This window comes from Plecotus auritus, assembly GCF_963455305.1.
Source record: "Plecotus auritus genome assembly, chromosome: 2".
Taxonomy (NCBI): Eukaryota; Metazoa; Chordata; class Mammalia; order Chiroptera; family Vespertilionidae; genus Plecotus; species Plecotus auritus.
The window spans coordinates 171347842-171369819 of record NC_137771.1 but is presented as its reverse complement, the minus strand read 5'-3'; the positions used below and the strand labels follow the sequence as shown (position 1 = coordinate 171369819).

Below are 21978 nucleotides of genomic sequence, written 5' to 3'. Positions count from 1 at the left end.
GGATAATGATACTTACCTCGATGAGCTGTTGTGAGGATCAGTGAGAGACTGTGCATGAAATGCCAGGCCAGATGAGGAGTTTGGTAGGAAAGGCCGGAGGCAGCTGTTATTGTCAGTGGGTGATGCTGGGCCATTTCCCTGCAGGCAGCCTTTGTGCTTTCCTCGGCCTGCCTGGGGCTGCAGGGACTCTGAGGGAAAGGTCTGCGTCTCCCAGTAGATGGGTGGTGGGAGGGCACTTGATGGGGACTTATGTGCTGGTGGTGTTCTTCCACCGCGAATTTCAAACTAGAGCCCAGACTGGAAATTTTCCTGGATGCAGCCATCAGCATCAAAGACTGAGCCACCGAATAGGAAAAATACGGAATTGTGCATATGGAGAAGACATGAAACCCGTGCGCTGTCCTTTCATTTTAGCTTTTGTCCAAAGGTTAATTTTGTGATTTTGTTTGCTCTTTCATGCTGCCTACTCTGCCCAAGGTGCCTCCTTTTGGCTTCTAGATGCGTGTTTGCTGCTCGCACCGAGCCCAGGGCTCCTCATCCTGACTTTTGAGGAGGTTCCTGGCTGGGCAGCTCAGTGAGGAGCAGGGAGGCCTCGAGGGTGCAGTTATCTCTGAGGTGCTCCCTTCCGAATGACAGGCTGGGTGCTCCCCATTCCAGCACAGCACCCCGAGAAAGAGGAAGAATCAATATCCCTGTTTTTCCTCTTTCCATTTCTCCCTCTGCTCAGGGAACCCTCCCTCCGAGGGAACTATGAACCTAGACAGTGTGGGAGAAACATCCTTGAAAATACTTGCTTCATGTATAATTGTTCTGTTTCAAGCTCAGAAAGGTTAAACACTGCCTTTTTATCAGAAAGTTTAAACACTGCCTTTTTATCAAGAGTTCTTACCAGAAACACTCCCTCTGCCCTTAGGCTGGGGGAGGGGGTGAGGAGGATGTGGAGATGGGGGAGGGATGGGTCTCGACCTAACGTGATGATGCAGCTCCTATTGAAAACCTTGCTGCCCATGCAGGGCCCACCCCTTTCCTTAGTGAAGGCTCTCTGTGCCTCCTCTCCCGGGTTCTCGTGCCCCCACACTGAGTCACCCTGGAACCCCCTCCCTTTGGAACCACAAGGCATTACAACCAAACTGGAAACAGGTCTGCTTTCTCTCTCCCCCAGTGCACCTGTCTTCATGAAATCTTACCATGAACTTGAAAGTATGTTTCAAGCTTTCCTCATCTCCTTATCACCCACCAAACTTGCCTTCTTGCTCCTTTCACTGACCAAGGCTCCTGATCTTCACAAACAAAGTTGCCAGTTCTGCAGCTCACAGCCGTGGCCCAGCCTGCACGTCGGTCCCAATCACCCTCTGGTCACACTGTCTCTTTTTGAGATATGGAGAAGCTGGTCACCCTGTTCCCTCCTAGGCACCTGCTTATCCCATGTCCTTGGACTACACATAGGATAGACCTCAGCAACAATCTAATAATTGTGTCCCTTCTTATTCTTTAAAAATAGCATCTATTTTTTTTTAATAAAAATAATTTTCTTACCTGAGAGAATTTGGAAAAAGCCACCATTCAGAAATAACCACTATTTATATTTTGGTTTATTTCCTTCGTATATACATATATGCATTCACATATGTATATACATATACATGTGTAGAGGGTGGGGCAAAAGTAGGTTTACAGTTGTGAGTACACAAAATACAGAGTTTATTCTTCCATTATTACTTATTATTGTATTGTTTTCCGTAAGAATAACTGTAAACCTACTTTTGCCCCTCCCTGTGTATACATATATAAGCGCACATGCACACACACACACATACACATTTCTCATTTATGTTTAATAGAAAAATTAGTCTTTAATATTAGAGGGAAAAGGAAGACCCTTTCCCAAGCCTATGCTAGTCACAGCCGTGAGCCTTTGGAGCACATGACTCGCTGGTTTATTATGTCATGGGCCTGATGGTCAGGGAAGCTATCCAAACTATCCCTGCCTCCCAGACCACGTGGGTGACTACTTCTTAGAGCATGGATGGGAAATACATCTAGAGACACATGCAAATTCATAAATATACACAGACAGAAGTTATACACACAACATGTATCATTCAAACAATAATTTCCTGAGCACTTTCTGTGAATGCCTAACTCTACCTCAGCGCTCTGCAGACAACACAAGGTATCACACACAAGCCTTGTCTTCATGGATCTTGGGATTCAGTTGCTGAGACAAAAGCTAAGCCATGGACACTAGCAAACTGGAAGGAGATGCTGTCTCACCAAGTGCTGCGGGAAGGGGCCCCAGAAGTCATACTAATAGCAAAGACATGTCCAACAACATAAGAAACGTAGCTCTCAGGACAAGAAATAATTTGGGGACAGAGTGATGCAGTATGGTGGGTAGACAAAGGCGATTATAATTTGAAGTGTCATTCTATTTTAGTGAATATAACTGCACATAAGGACCAGAAAACTCAAGTTAGAGGACAGGTTTGCAGACAGCGAAGGACCCAGAGAGGGGCAGACCTGGGGCAGGGCCTGTGTGTCGGAGGCCCTGGGGTTACAGCATGTTACGTGGTTTGGGAGGTACGCTTCTCCTCTCGAAGCGCCCGGGAACAGACTTTATTAGTGTATGCAAATCTAAAGCCAGGCCGAGGAACGTGCAGTCACGGCGAGATCCACTGGATCCACTTCAGGAAAAGGATCGGGAAGGAAGGAAAACCAAGATGGCTCAAAGGCAGAGCTGTGGGTGAGGGTTCAAAAAAGGAGCAGCTCTGGGAGGTGGCAGATGAGAGTTCAGTCTCAGTTCTGCTGAGCAGAGTGCAGGGAGCCACCCAAGTGCAGTAATGCCATTGGCAGCTGGAAATGTGGTGCTGATTCCAGGGGGAAAGGTAAGGGCTAGAAACACAGATCTTCAAGCTCATGGTTAGGAGTCATCTTATGCTAAGCAACGTGGCAAATACAAAGTAAAATATATAACGTATGCCCTGGGCGTTAAAAAAACAATACAGTTGACTCTTGAACAACATTATGTAGGACCACTTACACACAAATTTTAAAAAATAAATACGTAAGTGCTGTAAATGTATTTTCCTCTTCCTTATGAGCTTCTTACTAACATTTCTGTTCTCTGACATACTTTAGTGTAAGAATACAGTATATAACACACAAAATGTATGTTAATAGACAGTTTATGTTATTGGTAAGGCTTCCAGTCAATAGTAGGCTATTAGTAGTTAAGTTTTGGGGGAGTTAAAGTTATACATGGATTGCTTTTTGTGTGCAAGGGGTCAGCACCCCAACCCGCTTGTTGTTCATGGGTCAAATGTATTTGATTTTGGGGGACGGGGGATATTGGTAGCTCAGAGGTGGTGGTAGGAGGTTGATGTGGGGAAATAGTGAACATTTCAATGAAGGAGATGGGAGTCAGGCATCATGGAGGGTGGGCCTGATGTGATTCGGCAAAGTGAGAGGGCATTTCAGCAGATGGAAGCGGCGGGAGCAAAGTGTGACGTGGGTGGGGGCCTTGGATCCCCCGCAGCTGCTATGTGCCAGATGCTGACTCAGACAGTGAAGACATAAGCATCGTCAGACCAAGACATGATCCTCAGGGGGCTCACAGTGTAACATGGGAGAAAGACATACAGGCAGCCAAGGATGTGGATAAGTGCAATTAGCTGGAAACATAAATCTCCAATATTCGACCATTTTTGATGCATAAATTTGGCAGTTTCTTAGGATTTAATCTAAGGTAGGTGCATTACAGAGTGTATAACAGATAGGGGTCTCTAAAGGATCATGGGTAGGAGGGAAACCCGTATCACTGTGGAAATGGGCCTGTGCTTTATCCTAAGGAAATGTGCTATTGAAGGCTTGTAACAGACAAGTGAGATGTTGAAAGAAATGTGTTAGGAAGATGAATCTGGTGTTAGTAGAAAAGATAAAAAGCAGGGGGAAATCCCAGAAAGCAGAGCGGGGCATATAGGAGGCTAGGTAGGATTTAAACAAAGGGTAATTGACGCCTGCTGCCTGGGTCGGGGGTAGGGGTGGGGGCAGGAATTCTGAGAGAGTCATTCTCAGGACTCCAACAGACTGGCTACCCTGGAATAAGCCGAAAAGGAATCCACAGATAAAGCCTGTGTATCTGGGAACAAAATGTTGTTCTGCCCCTCAAAAAGGAAGTCAAACCATGTTACTGGTTTGAGAGAAAAGGGAAGTAATTTTCTGATGCTGAGACTGAGGAAAAGCAGAACGTCAAATTGGAAACATACAGGCAACCAATTACAATAACTGCACCAGCAGTAACGTGCTCCTGGTGTCGCCAGCTGGCCTTATATTTGCTTGTTGGTTTCCTGGTTGCTCAGTAGAACTCAGCGTTTTTAAGGGTAGGAACTGGTCTGCTCTGTCTCACTGCTGCTTCTCCGTCCTGGAACAGCACCGGGCAAACAGGTGCTCCACACATGTGGGAGCGAATGAGTAAATATGGAACTGCCACCAGGAGTGAAGCCCCTTCCAGGATATACTCTTAGCATTTTGTCATGGAATTAGAGCAACATATTGTTGAAGGTCGGTGTGGATCTGGAGGAAGAAGAGTCAGGGGTAGAAGCTCAATTGCAGATCTCGCTGGGAGCAGGAAGTAACAGATGTGTCAGATGGCAGAGGAAAAGGAGTTGTTTGACAACAGGAGAAAGGAGGCATTGAACTGATATACTGGAGGCGGATAGAAAGGATGAGACTCAGGGTATTGTGGTTAGGTTAACCTTAGACTCATCCTGAGTCTAGAGAAAGAATGAGAGAATAAAAGAACAGTGATTCATCCAGATGAAGATAAAAGTAATTCCATAACCACCATGCTTTAACAAACACACTCCAGTGTTTCTTGGATGCTAGTCAGTAAAGTCTAAATTCCTTTAAGCAATGTCCAGGGCCTGCCATGATCTGACACAACCAATCATCCCAGTTTTATTTCCCACAGCTCACCTCACAAACTCTGAACTTCAACCAGGCGTATCTACTCTGCAGGGTCCAAACTGTCCTATATTCTCCTTTCTCCCTTCCCTGACCCAACACAAATGCTGCCTGGACAAGTTCTGCCCACTTAGTAAAGTGCAATGCTCAAACTCCCCTGAACTTATCAAACAAGGAGCTTGATTTTCTTATTTATACTGAGTCTCAATTTCCAGATCTCTCTATTACCCATAATGCGCTGTGTTTATTTGTTCCTCATTTATTCATTTAACCAATATTTCCCAAGTGCCTCCTTTGGATCAGTACTTAGATTCGGTGATGCAGTGGGGGATATAAAACAGATATCTCTCTGCCCTCACAGACCTAGAGTCTGGTGCAGAAGGCAGTCACATAACCATGCGAATGCTTACACAGATGGTCCTAGGTAGTGTTGTGAGAGATATGACTTAGGGAGGAGAGTGACAGGACAGGCTGAGATCAGGAGAAGAGAAGGCAAAGGGGTGGACTGTGGCATGGGGGGGAGAAAGAATTTCCGGGTTGAGGAAACAGTCTCTTTGCCAAGGCCCTGGGCTGGGAAGGGACCTGAGCAAGGCCAGGGAGGTTGCCAGGCAGGAAGCAAAAGGAAGAGTGGCCTCAGTGAGGCTGGAAGATTGGGCCAAGGCCAAGATCGTGCGGCCCTTATATGTCTTGTTGAGGATTTGGATATTCATCATAAGAGCAAAGGGGTGCTACTGAAGGCTTGACACCATAGAGTGATGGGAAAGCTTGCATTTCACAAAGATCACATCGGCTGCAGAGTGGAGAGAGATGAGAGGGAGGTAAGAGGGACTGTCTGGACCAGTTAGGAGGCTCCTTCTATAGGTCCTGTGTAATAGGACAGTGCCTGGAGGGGAGGCGCTCCATCAATGCGGAGGGAGTGCAGTATCAGTCTGTGGAGTCAAGCCCTGTCTTCCTAGGCCTGGGATCTGTTTGTCAGAGAGCCCAGTTCCAAATCCAATGTATTCCTCATCTTTTTTTCCCAGCACATTTCATCGCTTTGGCTGTATTACCTGTCACGTAATGTATAAAATACAACAGACAGATACATTCCAAAGAGGCCACTAGTTTGTACTCGCAGTCATTTACCACATATATAACCAACAAAGGACTAAAGTCTAGAATATATGAAAAACCCCTGAAATCGCAAAGAAAAAAACACAGACAACTTGGTAGAAACAGGGGCAAAGGCTTGAACAGGGACATCATAAAGGAGAAAATCCTGAGGCCCAATAGGACATGAAAAAGTGCCCAACCTCATTAGCAATTCGGGAAATGCAAATGCAAACCATAACCAGGTATTACTACATACCCATCAGACCTGCAAGAATGTTGATGTCCGACAATTTCAAGTAGAAGCAAGGGTATAAAGCCACGGAAAGCTTCACATGTACTGGGAGGAGTGTAAATTTGGTACCAGCATTAAAAAAAACAGCTTGCATCATCCATAAAGGTGAAGATATATATAAACATACCCTACCACCTAGAAATTGTTTTCACCTAGCAGTTTCACTCCTAGCTGTACACTCAAGTACAAGAGCACAAATATATATGTGTGTGTGTGTGTGTGTGTGTGTATGTGTGTGTGTGTGTGTATGTGTGTGTGTGTGTATATATATATATATATATATATATATATATATATATATATATGTTTTATATACAAAAATATTCATAGCAGCACTGTTCACAGTAGCCCCAAACATCCCAGGTACAGAATGGACAAGTCAGCTGTGGCATACTCATACAATGGAATACTATACAGAAATGAAAACGAATGAACAGCTCTACACATAAGCATGGATAAAGTCCATAAAAATAAGTGTTGAGAGACAGAAATAAAACATACAGTATGATTCTAGTCATATGAAATTTAAAAACAGCAACAGTGAAACTATGTTGTTTAGGAACACATACATAGGAGGTAAGATTATAAAGAAAAGTAAGGATGTTATTATTATGAACGTCAGGAGAATAGTTGCATCTAGGGGAGAAGGGCCGGGTTGTGACAGGGAGGGGCACACAGAAGCTTCTGGAAAGCGGGCAATGTCTGGCTTTCATCACCTGCATGGTTATTACATGTATGTCCACTTTATAATTATCCATGCACCTGTTCAGTAGTTTTTATGCATTTTCAATATGTATATTTTACATTAAACATTTTAAGCTTTAATGTAAACCATTACATTAAAGATGTTTATCATCAGGAATGCATTTTATTCATAAAAATAAGAGTATAAATAACAGTTAACCAGATGAGCCCATAACTCTCAGTAGGTAATAGTATAGATTAAATATTGTACATTTCAATAAAAATAATATAAGATAATATAGTTATAATATTACCAGTTAAACAGAACATAAAAGAGCAATAACAAATAAAGATTATTTTTAAAGAATCTGAATATCAGATTGGAAAAGATAAAAAATGTTAATGATACACTAGATTGCAAGGCTGTAGGAAACGGGCACTCATACCGCTGGAGGGAGTATAAATTGCTCCAACATGGAGAGGATGATTTGACAATGTCTATTAAAATTTAACATGCATATTCCCTTGATGCACTGATTCTACTTCTAGGAAGTTATCCTATTAATATACTCACAATTCCCAAGTGTGAGACACTATACCTGTACAAGGATTATAGCCTTGTTTGTAATGGTAGCAGACTGGAAACATCCCATATACCCATCAATAGAGGACCAGTAAAATAAATTATGGTACCATAAGTAATGGAATATTATGTAGCCATCAAAAAGGGTGGAGAGAGAGAGAAAGAGAGAGAGAGGGAGGGAGGGAGGGAGAGAGAGAGAGAGAGCTATATATCCCATTATGAAATTCCCCAGATTTGTTACACGGGAACAGTGTAAAACAGTACTTATTGTATGCTACTACTTGTTTAAATATTAGATGATTGTGAGGAAGTAAAAGAAGATTTTGGTAAAGATTCTAAGGGAATTTTTGAATAGTTCCCATCAGAGCTAAAGAAAAGTGTAATTCTACATCAAAATGAAACACTGCTTTTGATACAGATGTGTCAACAGTACTGCTCTTTTACATATTGTCTGTGATTATAATACTTATTTTGGGATCAAAACTGATACAAAGGATGAGAAATAGAAAGGAAGATGAACTTTAAGACCAAGTTCAAACTTTACTCTGGTGTAATAGTCTTCCCTGGTCCCCTGGCTAAATTTGTGTTCAATGTGGGTATACTTCTGTTTGTGTGGTAAGTATGTATCTCATCTGACACATTCATCTTTGTAATTTCTTGGATGCCCAGCATAGCCACTGGCATAAAGGCAGTACTGCGTATAACTGTCTCTTTCATAAACACCTACAACATGCAGATAATCACTCTACTTGGAATCACATATGAGACACTTTGGGTGACAAGTCGGAGGACAATGGCACGAGGACAGAGATTGTTCTTATATGTCCTGAATCTCCATGGTGCCTCGTCATCAGCGGACACTCAATAAAATTCCATTGGATAAAAGAATGAACTCATTGTACTGATATATTTGACATAATTTTCTATTCTGCCTCTGACTAACTTTATTCTTCTCCATTAACAGATTTTCGGCTTGGTCATGTGTTAATGGTAGTGCCTACTTGTTTGCCCCCTAGATAACACAACCAACTTAGTGGTTTGGACTTTATATGCCCTGTCAGAAATACTCCCTTAAATTTAAACGTTAGAGAACATACGCTAAAAATCTTTTTCTTTTGGGATTTTTTGAGAATTTTTTCATGAATGTAATACACGTTCTCAATAGTCATGTGTATAAAGGCATACAAATTGTGACCATTCTTGTTTTGGGAGATTTGAGATGACGTGGGTTGGGGAGGTAAGATAGAGTCTGCATTACAGATTTCAGACTCCACAATTTGAAGCACTTTCCTTTAGCCAAACTACTACCCGCTCCTTGCCCTCTCATATCCTTTAAAAAAATTAGAACAATTTACTTGTGTTTTTTCTAAGAACGATTTTTAAATTGTTCTGACATTCCTGTTTTATGAGAGAGAAGAAATTTAATAACATTTGGCATTATGTGATTCCTTCCTGATCTTTTTCTTTGTCTACCTAGCGTGAAAGTCACCTTCCTGAATCAGGAATCTGCTAACTGGAACTACAGCAGAACGACAACAGGGGCGGAACCTAGCATCCTGGTTTGAAATGGTCCTGAACCAGGGAATTAAGAACATGGGGGCTACCTTTGAGAGTTCCCAAATTATCTTTTAAAAAGAACTGCTGAGTTCTTCTTACATAAAAGCTGTAATGTTGTCCATCACAGAAGCATATGAGGAGGTAAAGATGAAAATAAAATGAAGCAAGTTATATTACTTTTCAAATGCGTTAAAACTGAGCATGTTTGGATTGACATCAGCACAACAGAGAAAGGTCTAGGCAGGCACCGAGTTACTTTGTCTGCTGTGTTCACTGCCATCCCCTCTGTGTCTAGAACAGTGCCTGTCACATGGTAGGAACTCGCTAAATGATTGATGAATTAATGTGATAAAAAGCACACATCAAGACCCCAAGGAAAAAAAATGAAATAAAATTTTAATACCCTCTAGTGCTCACTAAGTCATCTGTTGTCCATGTATAAGTGAGAAACAGCAAACAGGAAGTCAAACTTTTTTAAAAAAATTGATCTCAGAGAGAGGACGGGAGAGGGAGAGAGAGAGACAGAAACATCAGTGATGAGAGAATCACTGATTGGCTGCCTCCTGCACGGCCCCTACTGGGGATTAAGCCCGCAACCCGGGCATGTGTTGTGCCCTGACCGGGAATCTAACCATGACCTCCTGGTTCATGGGTTGATGCTCAACCACTGAGCCACACTGGCTGGGCATAAGTAAAACGTTTTCAACGCCCCCACCCCTGCAGCTGAGAGGACACCAAACAGACACAGTAAAACACAGAGCCTGTTCCTTTTCTCTTTAGTACATCATGAAGTGCAGAGAGGAGCATCAGCTCTTGCAGCTGGTGCAGGGGAGAGAGCAATGCATGTAGGCGCCTTCGCCCAGCATTCCAGAGCCAGCATCAGGGCCATGCAGATGAGAGAAAGAGCGCTCCTGAACTCCTAGTCAACGTCCTATCTCTCAGCAATGAGCAATTTCCAACAGAATAAACCAGAGCATTAAAGAATGATACTACATGCACACCTTGAACTTGGAAGAGTTAACTTTAAACCCGAAGAGACGAGGAGGTGAAAACTGACTACAGCTTGGATACAAGAACGTGACTGCCCCGCACAACCAGGGCCGGCCACGGGAACCCGGGGGAGAAGGGCGCGGCGGCTGCTCAGGGCTGGCCGTGGCGGACGGAGGCAGCGGGCCCTGCAGTGGGCCCGGTCTGCACAGCCTTCACCTGCCATCCGTTCTCTCACCACAGGAAGAGCTATCAGGGCACCCTTGAGGGCATCGCTATTCACTGGCTCCGGGAGAAGCCCTGCACTGAAGTCACGTCCTCAGTGTCACTGCCAATGGAAGGCCACCATAGAGGACATTCCACTTGCTTCTCTTGACGAGCCCCTGCTTTCTGGCACTAGGACCCCATCGTCTCCCCCCAATGACAGAAACTCTCAGACCCACCCATCCCCGTCATCCGTCTCCTGTGCTCCTGGTCACGGCAGGCAGTGGGCAGTGGCATCAGCAGTGAGTAGGTGACACCAAGCTGCCAGGCAGGTGAAAGCTGGGCGAGCGTTTTCAATCCAAGCTCAAGGTCCAGGGGCAGGGCAGCATGACACACTTGTCTCTCCAACAGGCTTTCCCCAAGAATCCCCCGTGACGGCCACAGACAACGCACGCCATGTTCACGGCATGGCACAGAGGGTAAAGGCGGTTCCGTCTAAAGCAGAACCAGCACCTCAAGGTCACCTTCCCCTCCCCCATTTCCAGTCCCACTGCTTTGTTTGCAGACATTCACTTCTAGCAACTCTTAGAAGTTTCTAAGAGTTCATTTTCAAACCCATTCATGTTTACCAGCCTCCTGGTATCACTTCTAGTCATCAGGGAGCACAGCCGTTTAAGCACACTATCTCCCACAGCCTGTTCCCCCACCATCCGCTCTAATGGAGGATTCAGGCATTCTGCCCTGCACTAAAAGAGCTCCTTCTCCTTAACCAACACCGAAGGAAAACGGGCAAATAATGCGCCAAGAGGTCTGTGCAGAATCCTCCAGCAAACGCTTGGCCTGGGAGCTGCTGCTTCTCTGCCGCAGCCTCGGGGCCTCGCTCTGCCCTCCCTGCTCTGTTCCTGCCGCCTCCCCTTCTTAAGCCCCTTCTCCCTGCTGAACGCATCTGGACCAACCTGTCCTACTCACTTGGGCCTTGTTTGCCTTGGGCTGTCGCCAGCTAATCCACTTTGACATCTTGCTTCTCCCTGAGATTTGTTTTCTCCTTCCACCAAGATTTTAAAAAACAGAAGGAAAATCTGCGCTGGGCGGTGGCGGGCTGAGCGGGTGCTGGGACTCTTGGCTCCAGGCAGCTCAGAGGCAGGAGCAGCCCTGCCACACGTCCCTGCTCCCTGCCAAGCGCTCAGAGCCCAACAAGGAATTTGCCTTGAAGTCTGTCTGGGGCAGAATCACACCCCCACCAAGCCCATTACATGGGTCACAGGACTTGGTATGGAAGAGTCTGTGATAGGCATTCATACTTGGGAAATGATCTTTCCCCTATGCCACCTGGAGACCCTGCACTGGGCTTTAAGAGCCACTTTGCCATTTACTTTGGGTCACTGTGATTCAGCGGGCCGGGACAGAGTGGTACGGAGGCAGTTGGAAAAGGGGTCAAAACCATATTCGCTTTTTGCTACAAGGTTCAATAAGCTGAACCTTCAGGGTTACCTCAAAAGTACTATGTTCTTAATCCAATTAACAGGCGGGACACTGACTGGGGTGTGAGTCTTAGGTCCAGTAACTGGCTTTGGGACTCTGAGCCAGGCCCTTGGTTTCTTTTCACCAGGGCGAAGGCAGAGGGCTGGATGATCCATCTTTCAGGCCCTTTCCTTCCCAAAGCTTCTATGTTTCCACGTCCCAAACTCGCCCGAGCGGACTCTGGCCTCTGGCCACCGGCAGCTCTCACACACGGATCTCACTACTGGGAGTCACATTCCGCGGTTTCCCTGTTCCTGTCACAGACGCTGGTGCAAAGCTGCACCGGGAACAGAGATTGTGCACAAATGCACACAGTGCTCTGAGCATCCCGGGAGCTCGCTGAGGTGTCCCCCCTTTGCCTGTGCAGCGAACTGCTCACTGGCTACTTTTATGAAACTCAATTGCTTCTTCAGATGACTGGCAACTTTAAAGGTGGGTCTGCTGAGGGAGGGATTCAAGCTACTGAGTATAAATCAAAACATGAAGTAAAGGAATGCGGTCCTGGGAGAGTGTGCCCCATGTTTCACACCCTTTGGTGGTGTGCAGCTTTTAGAAGCCAGTCATTTGGGCAAACTTTCATTGACAGGAAAACCTGTAACCTCAACTCCTTGCACTTTGTCATTTTGTTCTGAAAAGCCAGACATTTTACTGTGCTGTGTCACTCAGGAGAGAAGGAGGCTGTGCTTCTGGGAGGTGATGGAGCCACCACAGGGAGGGAGCCTCTGGCGTCCCAACGGCCAGGCATCCCGTGTTCTCTCCTGCCCACTGCCGCCATCTCCCCTCCTCCAGCCACTGCCGCCACGGATCAAAGGGACAAAGGCACCACACTAGGAACAAAAAGCTATTTTCAAACCTGGTCCTGACCTTGGATTGTTCAGAAAACTGAAAAAAAGAATCACAATTTGGGCTTAAAACTTTAAAGCGAAGATGGCATTTTTTCCCTACTTTGGTGTGGCTACTAGAATCAGAAATCAGTGAGAAAAATCAGAATGCCTCCATCCAAGATTCATACAGAATTCCGGCCCACCGCACGCTGGGGTGTGACTGAGACTCAAGATTACACGAGCTTATAAAGTCCAAGCCTGGGTAACAGGAAGTACAATTATATACTCTTTTCAGGTATTTATTTGAGAGTTAGAAAATGTTTTGTTATGAGACGGGAGGCAGCATGTATGTCTCCCTGTAGAGAGTGTATGGCTCCACTGAGACAAAGGGCTGAGGAACAAGAGCTGAGTGCCTCTGACCGACCCTCACACTTCCTACAGTTTTTAATGCAGTGCATTGAATGGGCTGGATCGCTAGTGGGGGGGTCACTCCAGCTAAGTGTAACACAATGTCACAACAACAGTGGCCCATCTTGATGGGTTGTAAGAATTTGTCGGGTGAAAATTACATAGTGTGAACTGAGGATTTTTATTAGCCCCACACTGCTGAGCTAATGAAAGATGTGTGGTTTTCTCGTCAGTGGCAAAGCCCAGTGATCTGTGGGCCTGAAAACAACAGTGAGCACGCTGTCCATTTTCCTGCATGGGAAGGCCCTGCAGTCACCTGGACAGAGACTGCCTCCGGTCTCCTCTGCTTCAGACCCTTGCTCATAGGGGATCTTGGCTAGTCCGTCAGAATCCTGGGAAGTGGGGGTCACTGCCCTCACAGTACAGTGAGGAGGCTGAGGCACCAAATGATGACATGACCTACTCAAGGTAAACAATCAGGGACTGAATCCAGGCCTGACCTCAAAACCCATCCCCTTCCTACCACGTTCCCCTTTCCTTCCTATGCAGACGCCTTGCATCCCACCCGATGCCCTTCCCCACAGGGCACCCAGGCCCCAGCTCTGGTGCATGGTGGCTACGAACAGCTCAAGCTGACACAAAACCTGGCCCCCCTGCCTCAGGGTGGAGCAAACTGTGGGTGCAATCATGCCAGAGCGCCGGGAGGGGTCACCCTGAGCCAGACTCCTGCTGAAACCACGAGCACATTTGCCTTCTCTCCTCCACTGGACCCCGTTTCCCTGCTCCTTGGCCTGAGAGCATCTCCCCCTTAAATTACATGCACAGGAATCTGGGTCTCAGATTCTGCTTCTAAGCAGCAGGACCCAGGATGCTCTCCTTCCTCCCCTCCCGCACTCTCCCAAGCACCATGCACCCCTATCTTATCCTATCCCCAGCCCTGTCCTCAGGGGGTGTTTCCTCCCCAATTTATAAGCCTATTTAAATAGAGATTCACTTCTCCCTGAGTCATCTGTTCTCCTACCAGCACTAATTCCTAAAGGGAAAATAATTTCTCACATCAAACTCAAGTTCTTCCAATTGCAGCATCAGCCCACTTTTTCTTAGAAGAAAACTGAGTCCCCTTTTACCTCTGATGCTATTAGCGGAAGACCAGGGGTCCATCCTTTCTTTTACTGGTAGTGTATCTTCCCTCCCGACATGAAAGGAACCTAGAGGGTGGCTTGGTCTTGTTTTGCTCATTGCTGTACTCCCAGCATTGAGAGCTGCACCTGCTATAAATAAGCAGGACCTCAACACATGAATCAAGAGCTGGAACAGGCCAGCGCAGGGCAGGGCCCTCAGCAATGCGCCAGTGCAGGGGCTAGCCCCTGTCTGACCACAGCCCTGCACGTGCTACGTGCTCCCAGAGGGCAGGTGGCAGGATTACCAGGTTCTGGGGAGCCAGGTGAGGCTCTACAGAAGTCCATGCCCAGGAGGTCCAGCAGCCAGGCTGCCTCGCCCCTAGTTAAACGCATCATGTGCCTGCGGTGAGTAACACTGTAGGCATCACTGACTTTCCCCTCAGTTGAACCCTCACCGTCTCTAAACAGAGCTTTCCCTCCTGATTAGTAAAACAAAATTTTGGTCATGACCCACTGCATTAATGTGACAGTCCAGAGTTTTAAAAAGATCACTGAGTTAGATCTTGAAATCTCCAGGTTCTCCAGGCACTCCCACACCCGCCTCAGCTCACTGCCATCATCAGCCCATCCTGCATCTCAGATCACATTAGCTTGTGATTGAAACTCCTCATTCAAACCAGAGTCCTGTTCCAGCAGCGCTCTTTCTCTCACAATCTCTGCAGAGAATCGCACCAATTTCCCTGCCTTCAGCCAGCCTGGACACGTCTAGAAATTCATAGTGATTTTTGGATGGAGAGTGTCCCTACTAGGATATGTTTGTAACGCGCAATTCCATAAGCATTTATTGGGGACCATCACGGTGCAGACAACCGCTTCAACAGCATCAGCGGGAGATCCTTCGGCAGACATCCAGCATGTTAAACAACACGATACTTCTTCACTACCACCTCGTTACTCAGCTTTGCTTGCCTAGAATTCTAGAATTCTGTATTTCCTTGACATGTGGTTGCAAAGCCCCATCACTTAATAATAAACCTATAGGCAGAAGACTGTTTGCAGTGAAATCCCAGAGTAGCGTGAGCATGTTCCTGGGCAGAACAGGAAGGGGCTCAGACACCGTGGAACAACATAAGCACATTGGGTGCCTTCAGGGAAATGACGCTTTTGCGTAGGACAGGTGTGAGGCAGAACCCGGTTACACAGGCCCATGTGAGGACCGAATAAAAGCAACTTCGGGGGAAGTTAGCAATGGCAAAACTCAGGCATCCATGTTGGTTTTGTTGGCGTTTCATGCAAAATTAAGAATATTAGACTGATTCCTCCTCAAGGAGGGAGGACTTATAAGTTAAGTAAGCAACCCCAGCTCTCCTGCTACAGAGAAACGTGGGGAGTTTCCTTTCCCAGCAGGAAGAGTCAGACAAGGCGGGTTCCCAGTGCAGAAACCTGGGTGAGAAACAAGGAGGGCCCGGGGATTGGTCTTCTGTCCTCAATCTCGTCTTTTGAGCAAGAATTTGGATAGAGCCACAGACGGTATGTGTATCCAATAATGCTGGGAGATGTAGCTGATATACTGGACAAAATAATTTCTATTAAAACATGCTGGAATACTGGGAGATAATCCAGTAAGAGACACCCAATAGATATAAAGTAGTCTGACACTCAGCTTCCTAAGTCACCTGTCCAACTAAGGGCAGTCCACGAACACTGGTGTGGAGATGTTAGGAGCAACAGCGCACACCCTGCCTAGATTCAGTGCACCCCCTCGGGGTGCGCAGGCAGAGTAGCCCTGGACTGAGGAGCTGAGTTCACATTAGTTAGATCACATCCACAGTGTCCCAGACCATTCCGGATGCCCCGTTTCATACAGATCATTCCATACTGCAGTCAGAGGAAGGCAACTAGGATATGGGAGGGTCTGAAAGAGTATTAATACAAGGAGCAGCTGGAGAAACTGAGAACCTCCAACCTGAAGAGAGAAGACGAAAAGGCAACTGTCTTCACATATAGAAAGCCTTCCTGGACAAAGGTGGTGCACTTTGAGGGTTAAAGTGAATACCCGACAGTAATGGGTGATAAGCCATTACATAATAAAATAACCCAGGAGCTGATGCTAAGCGCAGACGTCTAAGCTTTGGATTCTAAAGGCTGGCAAAGAAAGGCTATTCTGTGCATAGACAGGCAAACTAAGGCTACATCTCTTTAGGTCTAACCTGGAAAATAACGTGCTGACAATTAGTTAATGGAGGAGGAACCCAGAGGGCAGGACTCTACAACTTTCAAAGACCCATACAGTCTGCTAAGTAATAGGGCACTCTTATTCAGAGTATCTAAACTTCTGTTTCCCCTGCCATAAGAGTGGGAAATTAACCTTCACTGAATGTTTAATGATGCCAAGTAAATGTATTTTCCTTAACCTTCCCATTGTCTCTTTGAGATGGGCATCTGTTGTACAGGTCGGGAAAATAAGGTGCAATAACTCATGCAGCATGACAAACATTAAGGGCCAGAGCTGGGATCTGAACCAGGTGTGTCCAAACCCTTTCCTCCCCACAGCACACGCAGGGTGATTAGAAAGGTGCCACTCAACTAGGTCTAGGGCCCTTTAAGGATTAGCTTTCCTCATCTGCCCAGCCCAGTAGTGCCCCTACTCTAATTCCACTGGATTGGAAGAGGAAGATGGGGCCTTTCCTAGAAACCCAATGCTAAAATGAGCTGATGCCTGTGAGGGGTCTGCCCCCCCGCCCCTCCACAGCCACGCTCTTTGCCCTTGCTAAATATGGCTCCATTCGCCTGAATCAATCCACTCTGTTCTCTTTCTCTTCTTCAGGGTCTGTTTACCTGACCACTGGGAAACCAATGGAGACCAGTTTCCTGGGCTTCTGGTAATACAGATAGGGGAAAATTGAAAGATACCAACTAGTGGTTTCTCTGATGAAGGGGAGTGCAGGTCAGGGGCACGTGCTGTCTGGTTATCACTCTTCTGTGTTAGAAAGGTAAGAACATTCTAAGTGATAGTGCATGGTCCAGACAGGCCCTCTATTTTATTCTGAAATGGTGACTTTCTAAGTGGCTTTCCAGGTTTTGTATGGAACACAGGCTCTCTCATCATCTGACCTGCTGCCCAGGTTTCCCAAGGCTTGAGGGGGTAGCTCTGGGGTTCATGTTCTTTACAGGCCAGGCTCTCCAGCTGACTAAAGCTTTCTGCATGTAGGTAAGGAAACAGCTAGGCTTCTTTTATATTTAAAAACACAATGTTTACATGTTTGGCTGCTTTCAGACCACCTGTTTAAGCTACCGGAATCAAACCCGGGACCCTACAATCCATGGGCTGATGCTCTATCCACTGAGCCAAGACAGCCAGGGTGTATGTAAGCTGCCTCTTAATGCTGGAGCTCCCTGGGATCAGGGACTGCCCCCTCTGTGCACTCGCTCCGTGTTCCCTGGTCACCTGGGTGTGCTGTGTGCCAGGGGTACAGCAGTGAAGCAGACAGACGTAACTGATGCCCTCACCAGGGCTTCACAGCCTGGCACAGACACACAGGACACATAAAACTATACACTCAACAAACAGTCAACATCTCTCTACAGCATCCAGCACAGAGCTTGGCACAGGGTGGGTGCTTCTTCCCGACACGTGACCAGGGATTTGGTGAAATGTGCAGGAAGACCCACGAGCCGAGTTAATCATAGCGTGGGGTTCCACACTTCGACTTGTAGAGGGAGGGGGAAACGTGAGAGTGAATCAGGGAGATCTGGGTTCTAGTTTCCGCTTTTCCACTGACTACTAGAATTTTCCTGAGCAAGGCACTTAGTCTTTCTGGGCCTCAGTTTCCTGACGTACAGAATACCATGTGGGCACCAGGATTCCCCATGAACAATGAAACGCCTGCTGTCAGAGGTGTTCTCCTTCAGCCTCACCTACCTCGCCTGAGACAAGGGTGGCTGAGCCCACGCTTCCTAGGGCTCACAGCTCCATGGAAGGTCTGTGTGGGTCAGGGCTGGGGGAAGGCAGCAGCAGTGGCGGGAAGGGATGAATTCCCTGCACCGTGAAACTAACAGGCTACTTCTGAACATGGGAAACACTGCGCTGCACGCACCACCCACTGACTGCTTAAACAGCAACACGTACACTCATAGGATAGTCTAGGTTGTATTTCTAAACAACAGACCAGAGGAGAAAGGAAAGTACAGAACTAGTTTTCTTTGTATGTTTTTACAAAGTGGAAAAAAACAATTTTCCATCCACTCTGATAGTCAAAATGGCTTAGTAACTTGAAGGCAGGATGCCAGTCAGAATCACCTTGAATGTCCTTGAACACTAGTCTAGAGTGTGATTTAGCACCGTGATCTTAGGAGGTTTGGGGGCAAAGTCATTTTCCCCAAGTAGGAAAAATAATGAGGAAAAATGAATGCAGATCATCTTTAAAAATATATATATATATACCCATAACTTGGAAAACTAAAATGAAGCAGGGACACAGCCTGTTGCCTGAGCCGGACCGACTACGCCAAAATACTAGGTCTAGATAAACTAGGGCCAAAGGGTCTTGCAGATCCATGCCTTCCGAACAAAATCACTAACGTGCAACACAAGGTCATCTCACACTCTCCTGACCCCGAGGTAAGCGAGTGAGAGTAGGGTCAGAGGAAACCTCGCCGTGTCCCTGCTGCAAATTCAGGCCGTTGACTTCTTCCCTGGCTGAGCAAATGCACTGAGTCTTGGCTACAGACTTCTTCCTTCCGCTCCCTGTGAGAACTCCTAACTTTTGTTTATTTGCTCCCAAATGTAAGAGAGCAAGTGACCAGGCTTTCTCACAAGACTACCACATCCCTGCATGCTGCTTCACACACCACTTCCTGGCCCTCCGCCTCTCAGGAACTGAGCCCCAATATCTGGCCAGAGGAAGGCATCATTCCCCCGGGAGTCCCATCAGACAGGAGGCTCCCACCAACCAGCATCTCTGTGGCCATTTCCCAAATCACTGGTCTTGGTCTAACTCGGAGGTGAGCTCATTCAAATCATTGTCGATATGAGCCGGTCACAGCCACTAAGGTCTCTGGAAACTGTGCCAGCCTCAGCTCCCTGAGTCCAGCCTCCCAGGAGGCTGAGCAGCCCCAGCAGCCAGGGGGGACCTCACAGGAGAGAAATGCAGAGACCCTCACTCCTCACCCTCACCACCTCTGCTGAACTCTTGCAACACGAGATGTCTGGCTGACCACCCGATCTCTGTCCCCTCAGACGAGATCTCCACGTGACATACCTCCTGCAGCCCTACCAAGAGACCACCAGCTCCTGAGGTCAGGCTCCTCAGGGGGAGAAGTTCCTTTGGGGGTAACTCTCCAGGGTGGCTCAGCCAACGAGAAGTCTTAAGGGGAGGAAGGTGGGGGCACTGTCCTACCTTGTCACTGTCCACTGTGTTCTGAGAGGTCCTGGAGGCAATGGAGATGGTATCTGGCTGGCTGCTCCCATCCCCCTGGCTGTCACCATCCTCCACTCCATCTCTGTAGGAAGAAGAGAAAAAAAACAGGGGTGGGGGTGGGGGGAACCGCTGTGGGTGTAGAGCCACAGGATTTCCAGCTGCGCTGGCAGAGCAGGGCCCAGGTACTTCCTAGCAGGGATTTGTCTACAGTTATCCCCTGCAGGGAGCAGCCCTGTGGGATTTCCAGTGATATAACCGCTTGTACTTAGTAAACACATAATCACTTTGTTGCTAACTGAACACAACATGACTCCTTCTCCAAAACTCCTCTGGGCCACGATGCAGAGGGGGCAACTGTTTATTCACTTCTAGGGGGAATGGGTCTGTAGTAGGCACTGGAAGAGGCACATCCTACTTAAGACCAAGGCTTCTATCCAGCTGACTGGGCCATCACCCACAATCCCAGAACTCAGGGTATTCATATGGCTTTTCTGCATCCTGTAATGGCTGGGGGTGGTTTCTAGCTGGCCTACAGGGAAAACAGAACTGATAAGATACTGTTTTGACTTGTGTTTCATCTGCTCCAGAAACTGGAGTGGGATATTTTCTCCACGGAGATTATCTTTGGGAAGTTCCTGATGTTGGATCCTCAACTCCTGGGTATGGAGGAGTTTACTGCCTTCGTTTTGGTGGGTCTTGTTGATCTCCTGCTTACTTATGATGACTTCTTATAAACACAGGAGGCCAAGGCATCTTCTCAGAGATAGGAGAACAGCCACCGATTCCATAGCAGCTTTCGAGACAGCTGTGCTCTTGGTGTCTGATAAGACAGGCTCCCAAGTGTACTCCTGGCACCCGGACCCCTTCCTGTCCCCTGGACCATACCACGATCCCACATGCTCCCTCGACTCTCCAGCCTCAGAACTGTGACCCAATCCTGCATTGAACCCACAGCCAGGGCAAGGGGATTAGATGCTTGGGAACTGATGAAGGCTAAATGGTTTGTGTCAGAAAAAAAACTGGCGAAGATGTGGGCCAGGGGTTGGATAGGTTAGCACAGGGAATGACAGCTCTTCCCATGGAGGCTTTTATGAATGTCACAGCCCCAGTGCTGCTTACAGAGAAGTTATAGCATTAGGAACAAGGGAACTCGCTGTCCGAGAAAGGTACCATGTGGGCAAAACCCCCAATACTGAAGCTGCCTCACAGAATCTAAACATGACAATGGTGAGTCTATGTGGACGTGTGCGTGCATGTGGGCATACATGTGATGCACAGGTATATACATGGTGTCCATTAGTCATAAAAAGTTATTTCTAAGTCGACTGCTCTTTTACTACTCCTTCTGGGCTTGGAAAAAGCCAACTTATTTTTAATAACACAAGCCACACATTTATAGGAAGGAAAATCTGCTGTAAAAAGAAATTATGGGATGCATTTCAAAATAAAACATAAAGAACCTTCAGATCATCTGTTGTGGATATTCGGCCACTGCGCCCACCAGTTGTGGAGAGTTAAGAGTTGGCTGTGCTTTCTGCTTCCCACTTGCCGGCCCATTGCAGGCCTGCTGGCCCCTCCAGATGAAGCCAGCTCCGGGGGATGGAGGGAGCCCATCCAGGAGGGTGGGTAGTATTTCCCAGGCCAACCCGCTCCTCCATAAACTGTCCCCACATCCAGAAAACAAGCTAATGAAATCACAGATTGCCTGGCTATTCTCTGCAGAGTGTACTGAGGTTTCTCCTGGTCTAATCACAGAACAAGGACAGGAAAAGGGGATGGCATTTTCAGGATATGTCACCCCATTTCCAGAGATGCCCACTCCCCTACTGCAGGAAAGAGGGGTTCTCTCATGGAGTCTCCCTGGCCAGCCTCACCTGAATGACCCTGCCTACCATGGTCCTGGACATTCAGCTCTTTATGGCCATTTCCATTCTATCTTCTTATTAAAGTAGGGCTTTCCTGCAGCAGGGCCTGTCTCTAGAGTTTAAATCTATCTCTCACCTGGACTCTAGACAAAGGTAACTGAAATAAAAATAACACTTCCCCCAGCACAGTCCTGATCTGTCCTCCAGCACAGCAAGGTGACTGTATCCTGGCCATGCAGGTTGAGGGGCTTTCTCCCCATGGAGGTATCTCTCTCCAGCTTCGTCACACCCTCCTTCCAGTTACCACCTCCCTCTGGACTAATGCTGCTATTCCCTAGGCCCGGCAGTGGCGCTCCAGCCTGGGTGTCCTTGTTGGCGCCAAAGCATCAAATAAATCTTTGGGATTTATTCCATTTATGAATAGGGGAGGAGAGGAGAGCCAGTGATGCTCACCACCA

At 47.1% G+C, this 21978-nt stretch overlaps 1 protein-coding gene across 26 annotated transcripts in view; it reads right to left on the bottom strand.

Annotated features, from left to right (window-relative positions):
* The window catches only part of KALRN (kalirin RhoGEF kinase), a gene marked incomplete at both ends in the record, with an annotated part of 667375 nt that overhangs the window by 187104 nt on the left and 458293 nt on the right, over window positions 1-21978 (bottom strand). For all 26 annotated transcript variants that reach the window (XM_080657248.1, XM_080657225.1, XM_080657253.1 and 23 more), the window contains one exon: window positions 19635-19737. In XM_080657248.1, the coding sequence (XP_080513374.1) occupies window positions 19635-19737 (103 nt within the window). The remainder of the gene's footprint in view (window positions 1-19634; window positions 19738-21978) is intronic.